At 41.5% G+C, this 21,233-nt stretch overlaps 1 protein-coding gene across 2 annotated transcripts in view; it reads left to right on the forward strand.

The window, feature by feature from the left end:
• adamtsl4 (ADAMTS-like 4) overlaps positions 1–21,233 on the forward strand; it is a 36,232-nt gene that overhangs the window by 4,275 nt on the left and 10,724 nt on the right. For both annotated transcript variants that reach the window (XM_029277931.2, XM_020637189.3), the window contains exons 3-5: positions 1,545–2,140; positions 3,293–4,001; positions 14,677–14,779. In XM_029277931.2, the coding sequence (XP_029133764.2) occupies positions 1,545–2,140; positions 3,293–4,001; positions 14,677–14,779 (1,408 nt within the window). The remainder of the gene's footprint in view (positions 1–1,544; positions 2,141–3,292; positions 4,002–14,676; positions 14,780–21,233) is intronic.

Below are 21,233 nucleotides of genomic sequence, written 5' to 3' on the forward strand. Positions count from 1 at the left end.
AGCCACAATCTTGTCCTCTCTGCTGCGCTTTCACACTAACTACACTCCGCTGATTTTATCCATCTGCTCATGAGCTGCTGGCAGGTGACTGGGTCTCTTCTAAACCCCTGTGAACTACAAGGAGTTCAGGTTTTTTATGTTGGACTCAGAAGGGAGGAAACTCACAAGACGGCAGCTCATCAGTGAACTGTGAAGAAATAAGTTGGCACAGAGATTTCTGATTTTGCAATGGCAAAGTCTTCGCTAAGTTAAGTAGTACTTTAAAATATTGCCAAGGCTGGCAGTTTTCACCTCTTTTTACAGCAGAGTTTCCGTCAGCTGTAGAGCAGTCGGGCATGAAATTCAGAAGCACTTTTTAAGAAGCTTAACTTGATTTAACCCACTTTTATTCACCCTGAGTTTTAGACTGGTATAAAATAAACAGAGGACGATGGTTTGAATCAAAGTTCATCAAAGTGAAACTCTTTGTCATGCTTTTCTGGCTCCAACTGCTGGATTAAATTAAAGACTCCAAACAGTTTAGTAGAGAAAAACCCTTTTTTAGATATTTCATTTGATTTGATCAGTACTTTATTGTGGTTCTAGGTTAACAAAAAAAAGTAAGACAAAGTTGAATAGGTACAGGTTGTGGCTTCACACAGATTTCTTGTACCGCTAAGCGCTGAAAGGTGGTGATGATGGAGCGCTTACCTAATGAACAGATGACCTTTTGTTAAAAATCTCTCTTTAGTTGTCAGGGGGTCTGACAGGTAGTGATGGGGAAAATGTAGCACATCGGATTCTTGGTAATTACTACAAAAATAGCCTTTAATAGGGAGCAAGATAAGCAGAGCTGAAATGTTGATAAATTGATTGATTGATTGAATTCTTAAGCCAAAATCCAGAGGTTCATAGTCTCTCTGATGTTAACATGTTCTTACCTTCTTCATTAAACATGTTTAGTGAATGACAAATGTTGGGTTTTGAACTGTTGAATTGACCTATAAATAAAAAAAAAGATTTCACTGAAGCCTCTGGGAACCTTTTTTGAGTTTCTTCTTGGCCAACAGTTAATTAAAATAAATCTGGTCAGATTGTATTGATGTGTCACAATTTGTATTTTTGCAGGTTATTTAGTTGTTGATGTATGTTTTTTTCTTTAAAAAAATAATGCAAAACACAATTTGGCCATACAAAACACAAAATTGTTGGTTTATTATTGCCTCTGTTTCAACAATAACAATGTTTCAGACAATGTGTGTGTGTGTCAATTCTTCTTATTTTCCTTAAGACCAATCACAATCATAATTCTGTACTCCTCTGAATAAATGTTTTAACAACTACATATGTCATTGAATTGTAAAGGTGAAATGGTGAAACTATTGATTTATCCCAAACGAATTGATAGAAGGATTTCCTTTAAAGTTTTCTCTACATGTATTATATGAGACTGTGCTGAACAGATGTGGATGTAAACCACAACTTTAATGATAGCATTGCCTGATAATACTCTAATTCTCATGTATCTGTGTGTATGTATTTGTGTTTATGTGTGCGGTTGACAGGTGACAGGCAGACGGTCCAGACAGGTGTTTGAGGCGGAGCCTATAGAGGGGGTGTGGTCTATCTGGGGAGAGTGGTCTGAATGCTCTCAGACCTGCGGTGTGGGCGTGTCACAGAGGATCAGGAAGTGTTTACCTCCTCCCCCTCCCCAAGCTCCTCCCCTCTCTCGCTCTACACCTAATTGGGCGGGCTACGTACCTGGGGGCATTGGAGGTCCAGTCATCTCACCTGTGCGGCCCTACTACCCTCCTCGTTACCCTGGGCAACGCCCATCTTATCATGCCCAACCGAACCCCACCAATCTCAACCCAGGTTTGTCGCTGTTCCGGGATTCCAACGATGGAGGAGGAGGAGTAGGAGGAGGAGCTCCTGTGCTGGGACAGGACAATCCATCACCTCCTTTTTACCAGTCAGAGTTCTCCCCAACCAATCAAGACCACATGTCAGTTTACCGATCGCCATATCAGCCTCCGTCACACGGCTACAACCACCCGGCACGGCTCATCAGGAGACCGACCAATCCAGGAGCAGGCAGGAATGGAGGGGGCGGGAGCAGGAGGTCGATCTCCCCCAATCGGGAGGGTTTACCAGCCAGGAGGTGAGTGTGACAAAGCAAATGAAGCATTTATAGCTCACACATAATATATATATATATATAACTGTATATGCAGAGAGTGTCTGTGCAGATGTGACAGCACAGATGTCATTCATTTGTGGCAGATGAGCTATGAATCGATCCCACAATCATCCTAAGCAGAGCGAGTCAAACAATTGTCAGGAAAAAATGTGGATGTTCAAAATTCCAATATATTTTAAGCCAACTAGGATGAATAATGTTCTTGAAAAGTGGAAATTTCCAGACCTTTGGACAGCTGCATAGGCAAAGAAAAATGACATCCCGATTAAAAGCTGTGAAGAGTTTTGTGTCAATTTCTATCTCAAACTTTTCCTTCCTTACTCTTTAAGTTGCCCAAAATTTTACCAGTATAATAATTTCCCAATCAGTCATTATTTGTGTGTAATACCAATAGAATCAGTCAATATTACATTATCAATGTGATGACTGGCCTCATAAAATATGAATTACTAAAGATGTTATTTTAATTCTGAGACATTGATTTAAGCAACTCAAAGTCAACGGAGACTTCCACATGTGCTTTGCTTAGCACTCAGATTCGATGTTTTCCTGGAAAATGACCCCATCTAACAGGAAGTGAGTCTTACCTCACTGTAAGTAGCAACAGCAGCTTGTTTAGAATAAACAGAAGAACAAAAGAGTCAGCATGAACTGCGAAAAGTCACCACATCTGAACACAGAAACCTCAGTGCAGAATAGAAGCTAAAATGTACCATAGACAGCCCAGACTTAGCAACAAAGAGATCACACAACAAAAAGGCCATGTGGATTCCTCTGTTGAGAAAGCATTCGGTTGATGTTATTTACAGTAAAGTGCTGACTTTGCTGAGACCTTAGAGAGGGTTAATTATGATCTTTCAGTATCTTGAGTTATGCCCATGTGGGCCTCTGGTATCTGCTGCGTCATTACATCATTACTCCTGGTTTTTGTCACACAAACAGACACTGCATTACTCTCACCACAGAGTGCTGGCTTCATATCGGTTATAATCGTGTTCAACAGCCAACATAAGCTGTTTTTTCCCCCATGGTTTCTCTCCTTATCCATGTCTCTGCCTGTGTTTCCTTTGTCGCCCATCTGTAAATATTTCTGTCTCAATGCTTTTTATACAGATCTTCCAACATCCGTCCGGGTCAGTTTGGGTACGGCAGAGTCCCGTTCTCTCTGCCTCTTCATCGTCCTAACCGGCAGGCTCGCCACACTGCTAATGGAACTGCAGTTGCAACATCAGGACCTGAACTTTCCACACGTGAAGACACCACAGAGAACAGGAGAGAGGAGGAGGAGAATAAGAGAAGTAGAGAGGACAGGGAGGCCAGGAGGAGTGAGGAGGAGGAGATCACTGAGGGACCTGCTGCTGAGGAACCCCCCACAATGACCACGACCACAGCCAGCATCCCCCATCGCCACTTTGTTAGACCCGCACAGGCTCACACAGAGCACAGCAGGCCGCGAACCCCGCCCTTTCACTCCATCTCCCGCTCCTCGTCCCCATCGCTGTCTCTCCCATCCAGCCGTCACCGCTTCAACTGGCACTCAGTCACCGCCCCGCCTCCTCCCATCTCTCCCCTCTTGCGCCCTAACTCTCCTGCCGCCTCGCCTTTTTCCACATCACTCCATCGCTCTGCTGTTACGCACAGAGACAGGGAGCTCCACCCAGGCTTCAACCACCAGGTACCAGCCGCAGGGAACATCTACCCGCTGCAGCACCAGCACACCCAACACCTGGGGGACGAATCAGGCAGGGATGGAGGAAGAGGAACTCCACAGGTTTACAGATGCTCTGGTCCAGAGAAGGAATCCCGCAGGTGCTTCTCGCAGGTAAGAAAGCCCCAGAAGCAAGAGAAATATTAAACTCTTTTTTTCTGATCAAACACCCTTTTAATAAGCAGCGTCTCAGTGTGTTTATCCCTTGATCGTCTCTGCATTATTCAGCCCGCAGTCAAGCTTGATTTAAACTCACAGCTTGTGTTGAAGGGAGCAGTTAAGCGGCCATAAACGGAAGAGTTGAAGGTCAGCAGAGTGTATTTGATAGGTAGATCATTCCCCTGCCCTGACACTGGCTGCTTGTCTACAAGCACTCGGATAGAAACTGACTGCAAGTGCCTCCAAGGCGATTGTGTTTCCTGGTACACAACCAAAATCCACACCTATAGCTTGTGAAGCCATACACCTGCCCTTCTTCACGTGTTTGTTCAGAACCTTTTGCTTCTGTTTGCACATATGTATGGGTATGAATATGTCTGCGTACCTGTGTGTGTTTGTGTGTGTACTGATGTAACGTCTGGCCTCGGGGGCTTTGCAGAGATGATTGGGGTCGCAACCTGCTTCATACCTCTTACTGCCACTCAGTGCGAGCGTGATCCGTAGTAAAGTTTTTCGTACGTGCTGCCAAGGAGAGCAACCGGAGACCCAGACAGGCCTGTGATTGGCCAACTCGCCAAGTGAGAAAGTAAGGTCACCCTCACTCAGACAGGAATGTTTCACTTGATTTCACTGAATTTAATGTGAAATTGAGAGGGAATGTTGTGGAAAAAGAGTTTAAACACATCAGGTTACATCCAACTTATCTTTTAAGTAATTTATTGTTTATATTCTGTCTTTTTTTTAAATCTAGGATAATAACTTTTTATATATCAGATGCACAAACCATTCAGTGCCATCTTTAATATTTTCCAACATCAATGAATTTTCTCTTTCAACCACAAGCTCAAAAAATAGATACTTCCATGGAGTCTTAATAAAACAGCAGTTCTGAGAAAGTATCATTTATGTTCAGGGTTTCTTTAAAATACATCAACCATTTCTGAGATATCACACATGAGGCATGGGGCGACAGGCAGGAGATATAAATAACATAACCCAAACTTATAAAGGGACACCAGTGTCCCTTTTTTAAGATCTGATCATGGGGACAAAAATACCCAGAGTGACATTTGGGAGGGTTTATTAATGCCAGCAGACCCCTTCAAGCTGTTTCAAGTGAGAGCGGAGGAGGAGATGATAAGATTGAAGTAACACGCATCTACACACATTTTCCCTCTCTAAAGTTATTTCCACAACTAGCTCTTCTGTCGAGTGGAAGTATACTCTTGAGGCCAGGTCCAGGTTGGCACTCTTGGGCTCTTGACTTTCATCTGTTAAGATAATTTGGCCGCCGGCCTCACCCTCTTTCATCCCTCTCTCTCTCTCTATGTCTGTCTGTCTCTCCTTCTTTCTGTGCCTGTGTATGTGGTAATACCCATGTTAAAACAGATTCAGTAGCTGGAAGAATACTTGCTGTGTGTGTGTGTATGTGTGTGTGTGTGTGTGTGTGTGTGTGTGTGTGTGTGTGCCAGAAGCTAATAGTGGTCCTGTGATGGCTGAGCCTGACTCATAAGGTTACATATTTACCCGACATTATCCTCCCTTGCAGCCTTGTTTGCTCCTGTAGAAGATTGTCGGCCCACATTTGCTTAAAAATATAGGTTTATGTTCTGATGAATGCAGGACTTTGCCCATACATGTATGTGTGTGTGTGTGTGTGTGTGTGTGTGTGTGTGTGTGTGTGCGATTGAGGGAGTGAGCCAGACTGAGTGTGACACATCCTATTATCTGTTAGGTGTGTTTGTCATAACAAACTGCGCCTGAGGCCCACCACAAGTATGATTGGCTGTGTGTACATGTTTTTTTTACTGTTTCACAGAAGCAAGAGGGGAACCAGGAGAGGGAGAGAGGAAATGAGGAGGGCGAAAGGGGAAGCATGTGTGTGTGTGTGTGTGTGTGTGTGTGTGTGTGTGTGTGTGTGTGTGTGTGTGTGTGTGTGTAATGTGTGTATGAGTAGGGGGTAAAGGAAGTGACGCAGCTAAGTAGTAGTGAAAGAGGGTTCTGTTTTTAGAAAAATCTGCTAGTGGGAGGGTGAGCTAAAGGGTGAGAGGAGGGAAAGTATGGGGAGGTAGAGAAGAAGTGGAGATGAAAGCGGGTGAGGGTTTGGGTGAGTAAGGAGGGAGGAAGACAGAGTAGGGAAGAGTAGAGCGGAAGAGTGACAACAGATGGCTTGTGATGGAGAGAAAAAGATTCTGCAGGAAGTTTTTGTCAGAGGAAGAGAAAGATTGATGGAAAAGGCTGCATGTGTGTGTCTTTGTGTCTGTGTGTGTGTCTCTTTGTGCAGAGTGTGACAAGAGCAGACATTATTCAGGCAGAGAGAGAGAGAGGGGAGGAGAAGGTGAAAATGGAAAAGAAGCTGCCTCAAAAACAAAAACATAAGAGGCTCAGAACGACACACTTCTTTTCCTGCAGTTTTCTTAAAAGTCTCGATAACCCTTTGAGTATTCTCTCTCACTCAATCTCTTCCCAATCGTTATTCTTAGTTTGAAGAAATCAGTTAAATCCCTCTGAATGTTGTCCTTTCTCTTTCTGTGACAGTCCTGCACCACAGGCTGTCGCTATCCAGCGGCATTGAGCTTGTGACAAAGAACACGATTTGTTGCAAAAACTGTCTGAGAAATCAGGAGAAACCTTTTTGGATGCCGTTCTTGTCACCTCACTGTCATGTTAGACCTTAAGAAAACAGCAAAATGTTCAGTCTTGATGACATAAAAAGAGTTTTCTTGGAATTTTTCTGACTTCTTAGCAAACTTTTGTGAATAGACAGTGACACACTGCTACTAACCATTTCCTCATTTACAGGCTTTTCTCAGTATCAGCTGACGTGTAACATAAAGGTCTAACATGACCATGCCTTGACAATAAAGCTATTAGAGGGAGTTTTTGGTGATTTTTATGTTTTCATTTAGTCCAATACAAATAGCAGCTTAAAAAAAACTCATTTTGAGTCTTGGAAGTGCTTCAACCCTTTTGTTTTTGCAAAGTATATTTTAACTGCACCTTCTCTTTTTTGATCTGATTTTCTTCACTGGGTTAGAGGTGAACAAGTTCCTCTTTGATGCCCTGGTTTCTGTGGTTTTGACGGTCACAGCAACAAGATGACAGATTTAAACTATTGTAACCTCAAAAACAGAGTGAAGAGTTCTGCGTATTCACGGGAACAGCAGCAACTTCACTTACTAACTACAGCGAGAGATAAGCTGTGCTTGGAGGTTTGAAAAAAAAGTACCTCCACATCCTCTGCAATAAAGATGACAGCAAAGATATAACACAACCTATAGCACAGAGAAACATACACTCCAGAGAATAGAAAATACCAAACAACGTGTACTACTTATGTTCAAATACACACAGACAAGTCATTGACCTTGCAGTTGTAGCTGACGCCTGAGGAGTTGTTGTATACCGTGCATGCTAACATTGCTGCAGGCTGCTGCAATGAGAGTCATATGCTCTAATCACAGTGTGTCATTACTCAGGCATTATAATGCAGGAAATATATTATTCCAACTATCATCACTAAGCCACACTCCTCAGCTTTAATGAGTGCAGCCCGGCTCTCTATTGTTCTCATGAAGTGACAAACAGGCCCAGATGTGTAGGTTTATTAAGTCAAACACACACATGCACACAATAAACCACACTGACTCATTCAGGCTGATCTGTTCTATATTTGCTTTTGGTGTTTTTAACAAGCAACAGTACCTGTTTCTCTACAAAAAGGAGGCATCTGTGCTTGTTAAAGTCTGTTTATATCAGCTCCTGTGCACTCTGAGTTCCCCTCAAATCCTGCTTTCATGTTTTGTTTTTTTATTTCCAGCGCTTTCTACACCTTTCCCCACTCACTTTCCATCCCCTCGCTCATTTCTCACTCTGTGTTCTTTCAATTAGAATTTTGAAAAATTAAATCTTTGTTATTCTGGTGACATGCTTATGTGCTTTCTTGAGTTAGAGTTCATGTTTGCTAGCACTCTCAAGTTTGTAAATATTAAGCTACATGTCTGTACAGTCAACGCATGAAGCTAAATAGCAGCTTAGCTTCTGAAACAGGGAGGAAACAGTCAATTTCTGACTAGTTTGACATCTAGGTGTTAAAAAAACTATGACAAGACTAGGAAAAAGCATGACACATGATGATCTGTAAAACTACAAGAGCATGTGTATACACTTCAATTAACTGATTAAATGCAAAGCTAAGCTAACTAGTCTTATACTTAATGGACAGACGTCAGGGTGATAGCCTACTGCTGATATTTGACTCTCAGTAAGAAAGTGAAAAAGTGTTTTAAACCAAAATAAACTACTCTTTGAACCAGGAAAGTCTTAATTTGATTAAAAAAATATCTTAATTAGTGTGACTGCCAAGATAGACAGATTCCAGGACACTGAGAACTAACACTGAGAAACAGTAATTATGACTGAGGACACAAGACATGGCTAAAAAAAACAAAAAACCTGAAATGTGATATGACATCATGAATGTAATTTCCAATATGAGTACGATTTTGACCTAGAAAACAACATAACTGACCCCTTACAAAAACGAAAAGAGCTTTGGGACTCCAAAAAGGTAAATAAGACTGAGCTGAAATACTCAAAAACATCTGCAGTCAGAGCTCGGAGCACACAGTTTCCAATTATTAGAAATTCTAGATCCACTTGCAGAATATTTCCGGGCAGAGGAACTAGCATTACTTTAAACAGTAAAAAGAAAAAAAAAGAAAAAATCCTCCACATAGTTCAGTGCAGACGTTTGGAGCTGTTTTGAAAAAACAAGTCCTTGGGAAATGGAGCATTTCTGTTCACACCCCCACCTCTCCCCTTTCGCTCTGTCACAGCCATATGTATTATTGTGAAAATATGTGGTTAAATCAAGATTAACAGGGCATATGAAGAACCTGTGTGTAAAATGATGTTGTGAATTTGGAGAGCTGCTACACGGAAAGTGGAGCGTGAAAAGAATGTCACGTTGAGTGGCTTTGAGAAAAGTTATGGTTTCATTTATTGACCCTGAGGTTACTGTGCTTATCTGGTGTTTTCTGTCTTTCTATCTCACTGTTTTCCAGGCTCAACTGAAAACGTTTCCTTGCATTTTGTTTCGCACAACACCGGGGCCTTCCTCTTTTTGACGTTCCCCTGCTGTTGATAGATGAGCTGTGTTCCCTCTGGGGGACTCCTGACTCCTCCCTGGGGTCAAGGCTGGGACCTGGGTGTTGCTCTGCGAAGCACTTACACACAGCATAGGTCACAAGATTAAGCAGAGAATGTTAATCGCTGAGGACAAACACATACGTGAGCGTAGACACACTTTTTATCATATGTTACGGATTTGTGTGTGCGTTGCATGTGATTAGTGTCGGCGTGTGGAGTGTGTTGATTTATGGCCACAGGGGCCGGCGGTCAATTGCTTTGTCTGTGCAGCGTTGCAGTAATGCCTGAGGAATGACCGGCCAGCCTTAACCTGTATGTGTGACTGAGACGATGTGGCCAGCTGTGGAGGCACGAACCTCCAAAAAAAAGAATTCTGATAGGATGACGACGACGACAACGTGTCACCTGGGCTTTCCCTGCGGAAACACGTGGTGAAAGGTTTCCCGCTTAACTCATAATCCGTCCCTCCTCGAAACTCATTAGTCTTGTCTGGGCCACTCTGGGTGTTTGTGTTTCACGTCACAGTGTTATGTGTGATCTGGACCTTGGCTTGTGTGTGTGTGTGTGTGTGTGTGTGTAGAACAAATCTTTAAGCCTTCAGGCTGTAACCTCCCCCAGTCATCCTCTTATATAGTGCACAGAAACCATTTCTCTCCGGCCCCCCTCCCTGCTTGTAAAACATCGAAAAATGTTCTCTGCTCCCGTATAAAAACACCGACTGTCTCTCTTTCAGCAGCTGGATTCACTTTTCTTTCACCTGCTCTCCGCTGCAATCACTTTTTCACCCCGTCAGTCAGTCAGCCGCTCCAAAGCTGCCAGTTTTAATATCTTTCACGTCAGGCCTCGTTTTTTCATGTTTGCTTATGCATCAGGGCACCTTTAAGCGGATTAGAGTTGCTTTTCTTTGATTGTATTTGAGAAAAGAAGTTGTGAATGCAGTTAAATCTTGGTTTAATACAAGTTGGGGAGGTGAACAAGTTTGGGTCATCTCTGTTATTGACAATAATATCCCCAGATTAATCCCATTCATTGTTGCAGCCTGACAAGCTTCTGAGACATCACTCAAAAAATTCAAATGGAGAAACAAACACAAGCATTTAGAGAGTTCATAAGACCCAGTGTAGCCTATCTTTGAAAGACAAAACAGGCCATAGTGATAAATAATTTTCCCAACTGCTTATTGTAATAAATCATCAAAGTCTGCATATAGTCTTCTTGTTTTTCATCTTTCTTTTCTCCTGTGCAGTGCATTTTGTTTAGGCTCACTTTGGTCAAGTAATCTGCTGACTTGTTTACATCTTTTCTGACCACACATGTTTCTTGTGACTCATGTTGTTGTAATCATAATGAAGATAACCAGATATCAGTCATGCCTTCGTTGAGCTATATGTTACAGTATCTGCTAGATTGTTAAGGGAGTGTAAATGATCAACAACACTAAAAAAACATGACACAGGAAGAGAAAGTATTTTTCATTTAATCTTGAGCAACAAACTTTCTCATAAATATTTAGTTTGTTACTTTATTTTAAGGGGTTGGTATTGTTTCACATGCTTCAATACAAGTGCCAATCAATTACAAGAACCCAGATTCAAAAGTACTTGTTTCCATCCCTCACCTTGATCAATGTTTTCTGCTAAGAAGAAGTATTTAGAGTTAAAATATGGGTGAAACTGAAACAGCTGTCCTGGTTATTTTAAATGCATTGGATTTAACAGTAGGTCCTGGTTTGATTCCAGTCAGCAAACCCCTCTCCTCTCTCATTTCCTGTTTCTAGTAGCAACCCTAAAAAGAAAAAAGAATTTTAAAAACTTCTTATACAACAGTTAGTTTTGACCTTGTTTTCTTCTTCTTACATGAGGGAATTCATGATATAAAGTACAAAACATCACTCATACTATCGCTACTTGTAACACTATTAACATGACATATGTATGTGACTTTCGGTGTTCCTAGAGCCAGCCTCAAGCGAGCACTTCCGCATCGGCTTCGTTTTTCAAGACTGGAGGTTGCCACGTAGTCATAGTACTGTTGTACAATATAAATCCTGAACTGTTTTGGAGCTCTGATGACGACAGGATGGAAGTGTTGTTTATAGTTTCATTGTTTATAAGATGGCCATGTTGGTCTCTAAAGCCTGGAAGAAACATAAGGATTGGTTTGTTTTTATTATTATTGTTCAGTGTTTACTTTTGGTTTCCAGTCTCTTGGTATTGATAATGGTGTCTTGTTAGCCTGTTTTGGTCTGGGCACATTGTTTATGCCTGACACATTATTACAATAAAATCAATCAATCAATCAATCAATCAATCAATCAATCAATCAATCAATCAATCAATCAATCAATCATGTATAAAGGTAATATCACACTCCAGGTCTAGATGTTGTTCAAAATATTGGCACTTCTGTGGTTCAGTTGTCGGAGCGAGGATGAGAGCTGATATTCAGCTTAATAAATTAAACTGGCAAATTCTACCTTTTTTAAAATTCTTACAAATTCTTGCAATGCTTCTCCACACACACTACAGTAACTCCCTCTCCCTCCTTCAGCCTGAACCTTCTTTAAGTATTTTGCTCCTGTAAAAGCAATCTGTCTTTCTTCTCTCCCCTCCTTGGCCCATTCAGTAACTGTCACTCTCCCTTTCTCCCCTCCCCTCTGTCACCACCTCTCCCTCTGTTCCCGCTCCCCTCTGCCTGTTATTAGGAGACCCCTTTACCATCTACTCACAGTTAATGAGGGAAAGAGAAGTATACCAGCCTTGCAAAAATAACACACAATTCCCTTCCAGAACCATGAAACACAGAGACCCCCCCGGCCCCGCCCTCCCTCCTTCATTCAGTCCATTAGCCTCCCTCTGTTTTTACACACCCCAAACACTTTTTAGGAGGAGAATCCCCTCGCTCTTTAGTGCTTGTACAATCACCAACACATGAATGCACACTTGACTTTTTCTGCATTGTTTCTTTTCAATTGGCATTCCCTTTTTTTCTACTTTTATGGTGGCTCTTTCCTTCTTTCCTTCTTGTTACTGTACTAAAAGGTCCCATAGCTGCTCACACAATGTTTATGTGTGTGTTTGGGGTTGTTGTAAACCTCATGTTTACGGTCCCACAGGCACACACACATACACAGATACACAGAAACCATCCAGATTAAACCGGGGCTCAACATATTTATGTCCAGCAGAAATATTTACAACCATTAACAACCACATTTCACACACACATCCGGGGCAGATTTACTGTGTTTCTTAAAACCATCAGGTCACATACAGGCCGCATGCTCACGTATTCAGCGGATAGAGTCCAAACACACTCGCGTATAAGAGGCTTTAGCCAGATTATAACATATACGCTCATAAATATGACAAAATAAGCCTGTTCAAGCAGCGTGAAACTGTGGAGGAGTGCACACATAAAGTTTCATATGCTGGTTTCACACTTCTACAGAGCAGAATGATCCTTATGACAGCCTTGTGACAAGACAGCCTCACATGCATTCCTTTACTCACAGACAGAAACAAAATGCAGGGAAAGTGTGACATTTAGAGCATGCTTTGTTGGTTTATCCACCAGAGTTTTCTTTAGTTCCACTTTGTGGCAGATACTGGTTCACATGGGAAATAAGGACGTCTGTGTGCTTGAGTGTGTGTCTGTGTGTGGCTAAAACGGACTATACTCCAGTACTTTGGTCTCTGCAGACAAGTGTGGAGGAACTTTCCAGCTGTTTGTGGCAGCTGCGAGAGATGTTCAGAAAGAAAAGAAAAAAAGAGGAAAGAGAGGAGTGAAAGACAAGAAGATTACTGAGCTGACAGGGATCAGAGTGACGAGGAAACCTGAGAGCTCTGTCAGTGTGTGTGTGTGTGTGTGTGTGTGTGTGTGTGTGTGTGTGTGTGTGTGTGTGTGTGTGTGTGTGTGTGTGTGTGTGTGTGTGTACCAGATATATATCAAAGGGCGGTATACTTGGTTGGTTTCTAACCAGACAGAGTCCTTGTGGTTTGATACCTAATGAAGCTCATTGTGTTTGGTCTAGTACAAGTAATGATGTATAAATACTCCAACTATATGGTACAGCAAATATATTTCATTTAATAAGATACTTAAGCAAAAAAATAAAGATGTCTGAAATAAATATTTTCACATGAGAGTTGGGAAATATTCATTTTCCCAACTCTCATATCTGTCCATTGAATATAAATAGACAGATACGCTAATGATACGCTAGCAGAATCGTTTGCTTGGCATAGCACCTTTGGCTCGGTCCAAAGGTTGAGAAATCTGCCTACTGAAATCTCAAAGCAGTTGATTAGGGAGCTTTAAAGGCTTGGAATGTGGATTTTGTGACTTTTGGACGTGGCCAAGCTTGTATTTCCTGCCTGCTTCCAGTCTTCGTGATTAGCGAAGCTGACTGGCTTCTAGCAATAGCTTTATATTTTAATAGCTTTATATTTTAATAGCTTTATAGCTGGATGAGGAAAACAGTAAACTAAAACTATTTACATAAGCTATATAGCAACAAGTCTACGCTTGCAAGCAACAGAAGAAAATACAACAAAATAGAAGTAGAAGCAAAATATCTGGAGTTTAGCAGGTATATTGTTTACCATTTTTACTATCTAAGCTAGCTATGGTAGTGGCTAGCATGTGCTGATTAGCACAAAAAAAAACAAAGAGTAGCTGAGGATAATTGTTTAGACAGTATTTGGAGATTTGAGGTGAAATATTTTACAACCAAAGTTGTGGACTAACCAATTCAACAAAAGAGTATTAACATCCATTGAACCACATTGTTCACATGGCTTAAAGAGCAGTGAAAATGTTACTTTCCAACAATGTGTGTGCTTGTTTGCATGCGCTTGTGTGTGTGTGTGTGTGTGTGTGTGTGTGTGTGTGTGTGTGTGTGTGTGTGTGTGTGTGTGTGTGCATCCTATAGGGTTATAGTCAGTACAGTAGTATTAAGTGTCTGCCTGACGTTTCAGCTGTTGTTTAAGTGCAGGTATGTTAAAACTCTTTCCACTGTAGCCTACGGCTCCGTAAGGACTCTGCTTGACGAAGCACAAGCTGGACATGTGCTCATACACACATGCACGTGCACACACAGTCACAAACATTTGTGGTCATGCACTGAGAGCAACGGGGGGATTTATGAGAGCAGCCGCTTCCAAAAAATCTATTATTTCCATATGGTTCTAATACACTCTCAGACTGCCAAGAGCAGCATGGAGACTAAATGAATATGTGTGTGTTTGTGTGTGTGTAATTGCGTGTTTGCGCTTACTTCGGCATCTCAAGTTAATTTCCCCCTTTTTTATAAGCTGTTTTTTCTCATTTTTTCCTTCTGCTCCACCCTTATTTCTCCAGGGACTTGGAGAGAAACTACCATCACGGTTTCAGAGCTGCATGATTTTATATTAGATCAATATGTTGCACTGTATTTTGCACATTTCTATCTGTAATTTTCTGTGTTTCCGTCCTCCAGGTGTGTGGAGGAGGCGCCTTGGACTCCAGAGCAGAGCAGTGTGCAGCATTTAACACCCAGGAGTTCATGGGTCGCCTCTACAATTGGGAAGCTTTTACTGAGGGTGAGGACGTAAAGTAAACACACATATTATGCTGCACAGACCTTTAACGTGATAATAGGCTTATTGTGTAAATTAAATGCTGGAATAAGGAGGGAGTCGGGGGAAAGCATCAGTAATATGTGTGTTTAAGTGAGTCAAATGTTGCTCTGACTTTAGTGCATTGGCAGATCTCCACAGCATGCCCAGTCCTCCTCTTATTGAAGCAGTCATGTAGCGTTTAGGGTGTTGAGAGTCAAGGGGAAAAGACTGGAATGACTGGAACTCGATCTGCTTTTATTCTTTGTTCTAAATCCTCTCCCTCCTCTCTTTTTTTCCTCTCATTTGTCCAACATCTCCTGGCCTCTTCTGCTTAGCTTTCTCCTCCCTGTTCTGACTAAGCACATAGATTCCAACTGAGTGAGATAGAGAGAGAGAAATTCAGAGAATCGGGAGGTGAGAGAAGTGTTTTTGTCACACGACGGCTGGGAGTGAAGGGAGAAAACATGGCGTGTGTGTGTGTATTTCTGAGTGCGTCCTTGTGTAGTTGAGTGTGTTTATTTACTTTCTTGTTAAGAGTACAATAGTTCAGCAGCGCGGTGGAGATTGTGTCTATTTATCTTTGTTTTCCGATGCTGGAGGGAGAGAGAGAGAACGAGAGACAACTCTAAACAGATATTTGAGGTATTCAGGAGAAAAGAGAAAGCAGATAGGGAAAATATTGGAAACATAGGGGCTTTGGGAGGGAAAGAGAAAGAAACACAGCTGTGAGGTGATATCAACAGTGTTTGTCATTGCAGTAAGACATACAATGAAGAAGCCTCTGTGTATTTACAGTGTGGGCTTCTTGGCATGTGTGCTTCTGCGGTAGATGAACTGCTTAGTGGATCTGAGATAACATGTGGAAAAATGTTTGTGCATGTAGGCTTGTGTATGTGTCTGCCTGTGCACTTGTGATTACTGTATCAGCTGGCTGATGTTCCTTAGCGTAGAGCCAGAATCACTAGATCATCAACACAAACCACATGTATTCATTTAGTTTTACTCCATACACAACAGTAGAGAGTTTACCACAAATAGGATTTGTGAAAATGGAATTAAGATACAATTTTCAGAGGTAGAGATGTCATTTCCCACATTTCTGCAGTGAAATCATACATAACTAGATCTCTGTTATGTGCTGTGTTGGGTATTGTATTAACACTTTCTCAAATACTTCCAATTACTTTTCAAACCAGAGAAAAACTTAATTACATTAAGGATAACATTGCTTCACCTGTCTTCAGGGAAACACTAGATTTTAAGTCTTTGTGTTTATTGCAGCTAATTCTTCTTGAACTTAAACATGTGAATAAATCAAAGCATCATTAGTTTAAAAGACGTGCATACACTACCTTGTCTATGACCATCATTTCTTCTTAGTCAAGTCAGGTAGTATAGGTTTTCTTCGCAGAATTGTCTATTATTCAAAATAAAATCCCAAAACTCCCATGATGCCATGCTACTTCGTCAGGCCAGAAAACTATGCCATCAAATGTTTTACATTATCGATGAAAGCAGTGTTGTGAAAAATCGTACTATTGACAAACCCACTGACCTCACCTTTAAGCTGAATGTTTTGGTTGTTCTGTCACTGATATCATCAGCCGTGTTTCCAGATGCAAATCAGATACAGATGCATTTGTTCACAATTTTAAAAAGGAAGCTTTGATCAACCCACTGTGCATAACCTGCTCAGCATCAAACAGCAGAAAGAGTCATTTAGTAGCTGGTGAGAAAAAGCAGGACATGAGCTAATGCCCCCAAACCCCTTAAATTAAACAGTTAATGCTGGTTTAAAGTATCATATTTCCATAGTTCAATGGCATCACATAACACAGCTTTGTACTATGGGATAAGTGATAGTAACCCTTAGATTTTTTTATTCTGTGTCATGCCTCAGTATGTAATTACCATAAAGTGCTCCAGGACAGTACGTTGGTGCTGCAGTCCTAGATTCGATTTATCTGACTTGAAGGTCTTGCATGTTTTCACAATTCCTGGGTGGATTTCCTTCTGCAAATCCAGACACATGCAGGTAGGAGTAGACCATATGGACAACATTATTTTGCCATTTTGTTTTATAACCAAATATTTTGTGATATTATATATTCTTCTGCACAGTCAATCAAGAAGGTTTTTTTCAGGTTTTAAGAAAACTGATTAGGAAATAAACCAAAAGCCAACATGAACCTACAATGTCTCACATAATTGTTATGCAATATCTCCCAAAATGTCATAATGCGCCACTCTATTAAAAAATAAAAATCCTTGACCCTAGACTGTTTTCACAAACAGCATATTTTGCCATACGTTTGAAAAACCTTATTGCATGTGTATTTGGATATGAATGTTAATGGTTGCAGGCCTATAACATATATTTTGTCACCCAGTCCGAGCTCATCATCCCCAGTGACCCTGCAAAAGGATTAGCACTTAAACACATCTGATTGCCAAACTTATTTCCATGTCTGATATAAAAGTTCAAAGGTCAATGCTCTGCTGGTAGAACACCTTAAATATTTTACTGATGTTTTTCAGTCTTGTCAGAGCAGCAGAGTAGACGTGGATGCATGCAGATCTAGACAACACATGCCGTACATCTGTACCAGGAGTCATCGCCCGGTTATCAGCTGGAGTCCAACTGTCTGCGCAAACACTCAGAGGGCTTTCCTTTCACTGACCACCCCCTGTTTCTGTGTTTGTGAGGGGAAAGAGGGAGATTACTGTATTTATCCTGAATTTATTCGCCCTTACATTTTCTCTATCTGCTGTGTCTTCTTGCCCTTTGCTCTAATCTGGCTTATTTCAAACCACCGTGTCTAATGTCTGCTGAGAAGAGGAGAGGACAGAGAGTCAAAAGGGGGGAAAAAAACATATTTAATAGCAGACGATCTCTGATATGGAGGTAAATCACGAATCTGGCTTCAGAAAGACACATTCTAGTCATGTTATTGTGAGAATATCTTGGAGAAAAGAAGCCACCAAATGGCCGATGTCAGATTTATTGGTTGACTTTAATGGGGGTGGATATAAAACTGTATTTGTCTGAAGTCTTTTCAGATGACGTCAGCTGGGTCGCACACACACTCGATCAGCACTGGAGATGATCCTTTCCACTCTGCTAAGTAAACTGTATCGCAGTGTTTACTCCAGCCTGCTCCCATTGGCTGCAGCCCAATCCTCCATATCTAGTTTCCCATCAACACACTGCAGGCTGCAAGGAGTATGTGTGTGTACTTAAACATCCAATGGTGTATTAGTCATTTATCTCCAGCTGCACTCATCTGTTTAGGACTTTTTATGGCACTGCATGCATTTCCAGTTTGTATTTATGTTTGACCCTGTAGTCAGCTTTTGCTACTTAGCTTGGGTTTTTGCGTCTAAGGTGACGGCCCTGTCATGTATGTACTGCAAAGTGTTATGGCCTATGGTTTGAAATTGGAAGCTTAAACTGTAAAGCTGCCATTACAGCTGTAAACTACAAAAAGTTATAATCCCGATTCATTTCAGTGGTAACGTTTCCTCCCACAAGCAGCCCCTTTTAGATTTGTAAGCGCTGCACGTGCAGGTGTTGTTTTACTTCAATATTCGCTTATTTCAGGCCTCATCCCCTCTCAGCGCACCCATCCTCCCCTCTTCCTGTCCCACTGCCTCTCTCTTTCTCTCTCCCTGTTGGAGTTTGTTTAGACGGAGAGATAGTGGGGAAGTATATTTAGACGACATATATTCCACTGTCTGAACACTAAGCTCAGAGAGAGAGAGAGATAAAGAGAGGGAGACAGTGGAAGAGATGGAGGCAAACAAAGGGAAACAGAGAAGCAGGGAAGTAGGTAGAGACAAATGAAAGATAAAGCCAAAAATAAGGGGGGAAATTTCAAGGTGATTACGAGTTGGAGAGTGCTCAAGCATGACTTCATTGCATGAAAAAGCAGAGGCAGAGAGCAAAGGAGATGAGGAGGTGAATAAAGAGACACAGAGAGAGAGAGACAGGGAGTACATTACACATCTCCCACTTTTAGCTCCCCCTCGCTTTTCTGTCACTGTCTCCGGTCTAATCTCCAAAAGATAACTATGATGGACGGAAAGAGAGAACAAGAGTGGAGAGGGAGCGGATGGGAACTCTGCCTCCCTTGCTGTTACTTTCTAAATATGTATTGTACATCTGCTTCCATGCAATTATCAGACAGTAACAAAAGAATGATGAAAAATAAGCATTGATAGATGTTTGGCATGTTTGGATGGTCTTAAAGGATAGTAGATTTATACATAGTAGTTATGTAGAACTAAAGGATAAAGTTCAAGGGAATGTGTGGATTTTTTTAAGGTTATTTTGGGGCCGTTTTTGCATTTATTGGAAAGGCCAGCTGAAGAGAGACAGGACATGTTGGGAGGAAAGAGTACGGGATGACATGCAGCAAAGGGCTGAGGTCAAATTTTTGCCTTTTCTGTTGTTCCTTTAAGGTTAAACCAAGAATCCTGCGACCTTCAGTTTACGTTCTGTTTTATGTCCTGTGCACCTCTTGACTCAGAAGATGGTTGGGGCTTTGGGATACTTACCACACACTTACTCTTTGAGAAAAAATCGTTTTCAAATTATCAAAAGATAGTCAAGTGTCAGTGGCATCGGAATTACACTTGACATTGACATTTCCCAAACGAAGAACCAGCCAAACATCTACTTCTCCACTCTGCTACTCAAACTGCCCCAAAGACCTGAATAATAAGGTGTACAATAGTTTGTGACCACTTTTTGGGCAGAGTTTTATAGTGTGCCTGTTTAAATGGAATAAAGTATTGGGTACATTTCTCATGTTTAAGGCAAAGAAATATGAAACCACAGTGAGAAGTCATAAATCCTGAAGCACAGAATTTGTCCTTTTAACCCCTTAACTCCACTTACAGAAATTCCTCCCTCCCGTTTGCCATACCATACTAAGACCTCAGGTTTAAACTCTATTTCACATAAGCACACACACACACACACACACACACACACACACACACACACACACACACACGAACACACACACACACACACACACACACACACACACACACACACACACACAACATCTTCCCCCCCAGCCCTTTAACCCCAAAGCACAACATCAGTCTCTAACCTTAAAGAGGATGTCAAACAGTTGACCTGCCCGCTGTCCTTTCTTCTCTCACTGCCTTTCTTCTCTTCTTTAAAGGATTAGTCAAACATATTATGGGCCTTCTTTTGAGGCAGAATATGATCTCACTACCAAAAATCAAGCAATGTGCTCGTGTAACATTAATAACAATGGTCATTAAAAGCAAATCAGGAATACATGGTTCTAGTTACCTTTTAGACGATACCAAAATGCGACTAGGCTCAACCGTAACTAATTGCTGACTCCAGCCAGATCTCTGAAAGCAGTTAGTATAGTATACATAGTAACCGAATAGCTCAGCAGACACCTGAGAAAACAGTTCACTTTTCCACCTCTATCTTTTTTCTGACTAATAAATGTTTGGTTACGATCGCTGCTTGTGATTTTCCTGAAATTGACCACTCTACCCTTGGTGCCAACACTCAAATTGTAATATCTATCCATCAATTATCTATACTGCTTTGTCGCGGGGGGCTGGTGGTGATCCCAGCTGTACACCCTGGACTGTTCGCCAGTCAATCACAGGGCTGACATATAGAGACATCCAGCCACACTCACATTCACATCAGTGGACCTAATGAGCATGTCTTTGGACTGTGGGAAGAGAGGCCCTGTGCTAACCAATGCACTGTGCAGGTCCTTGTAATATCTAGGAATACTGACAATGCATTCTCCACTGTCTACACTTATTATGCAAAAGTCAATCACTTAACAGACCCACAGTTTGCTTAAAATAAGTAGAAATGGTTACCCTGGCTTAGTATACATTCTGGAAACAGGGAAACAGGTCGCCAGGCTCCATACAAAGTTCAAAAATGCACCCACCAACATATGAGACACACAAATCAACACAGTATTTTTATTGTTAAAACCTTGGATTTTCAAGATGTTAAATGAATCATAGTTGGTTTAAATGATTAGATGATGAACGATGAACCATTACATAAAATAGGTTGATACCCTCTTGGAGAAATAAAGTGGGTAAGCAACTCTTCCTTTAATTGTATTTCAGGACTCTCGCATTTCACCCCCTCAGACATTCTTGTATTCTCAGAGCGACTGTTTGCCTCCATATTCTCCAGGTACTGAAGGACTTCAGTTTCTTCTTTTACCTTGAAGCTATCGTTTCTTTCTCTGAGACTACTTTTCTCTTCACTCTCTCCAACTGCAAGTCTCCCTACTGTGGCCATCTGTTTGTTCTCTGACATAAATCAAACCTTCCTCAGACTTGTGTTTTCACCGCTCTTCTGGGTATGTTTCTCCTGGGAACATGCAGTGGAGAGTGCACTTGTACATTT

This window comes from Labrus bergylta, chromosome 8 (genome assembly GCF_963930695.1).
Source record: "Labrus bergylta chromosome 8, fLabBer1.1, whole genome shotgun sequence".
In the NCBI taxonomy this organism is placed as follows: domain Eukaryota; kingdom Metazoa; phylum Chordata; class Actinopteri; order Labriformes; family Labridae; genus Labrus; species Labrus bergylta.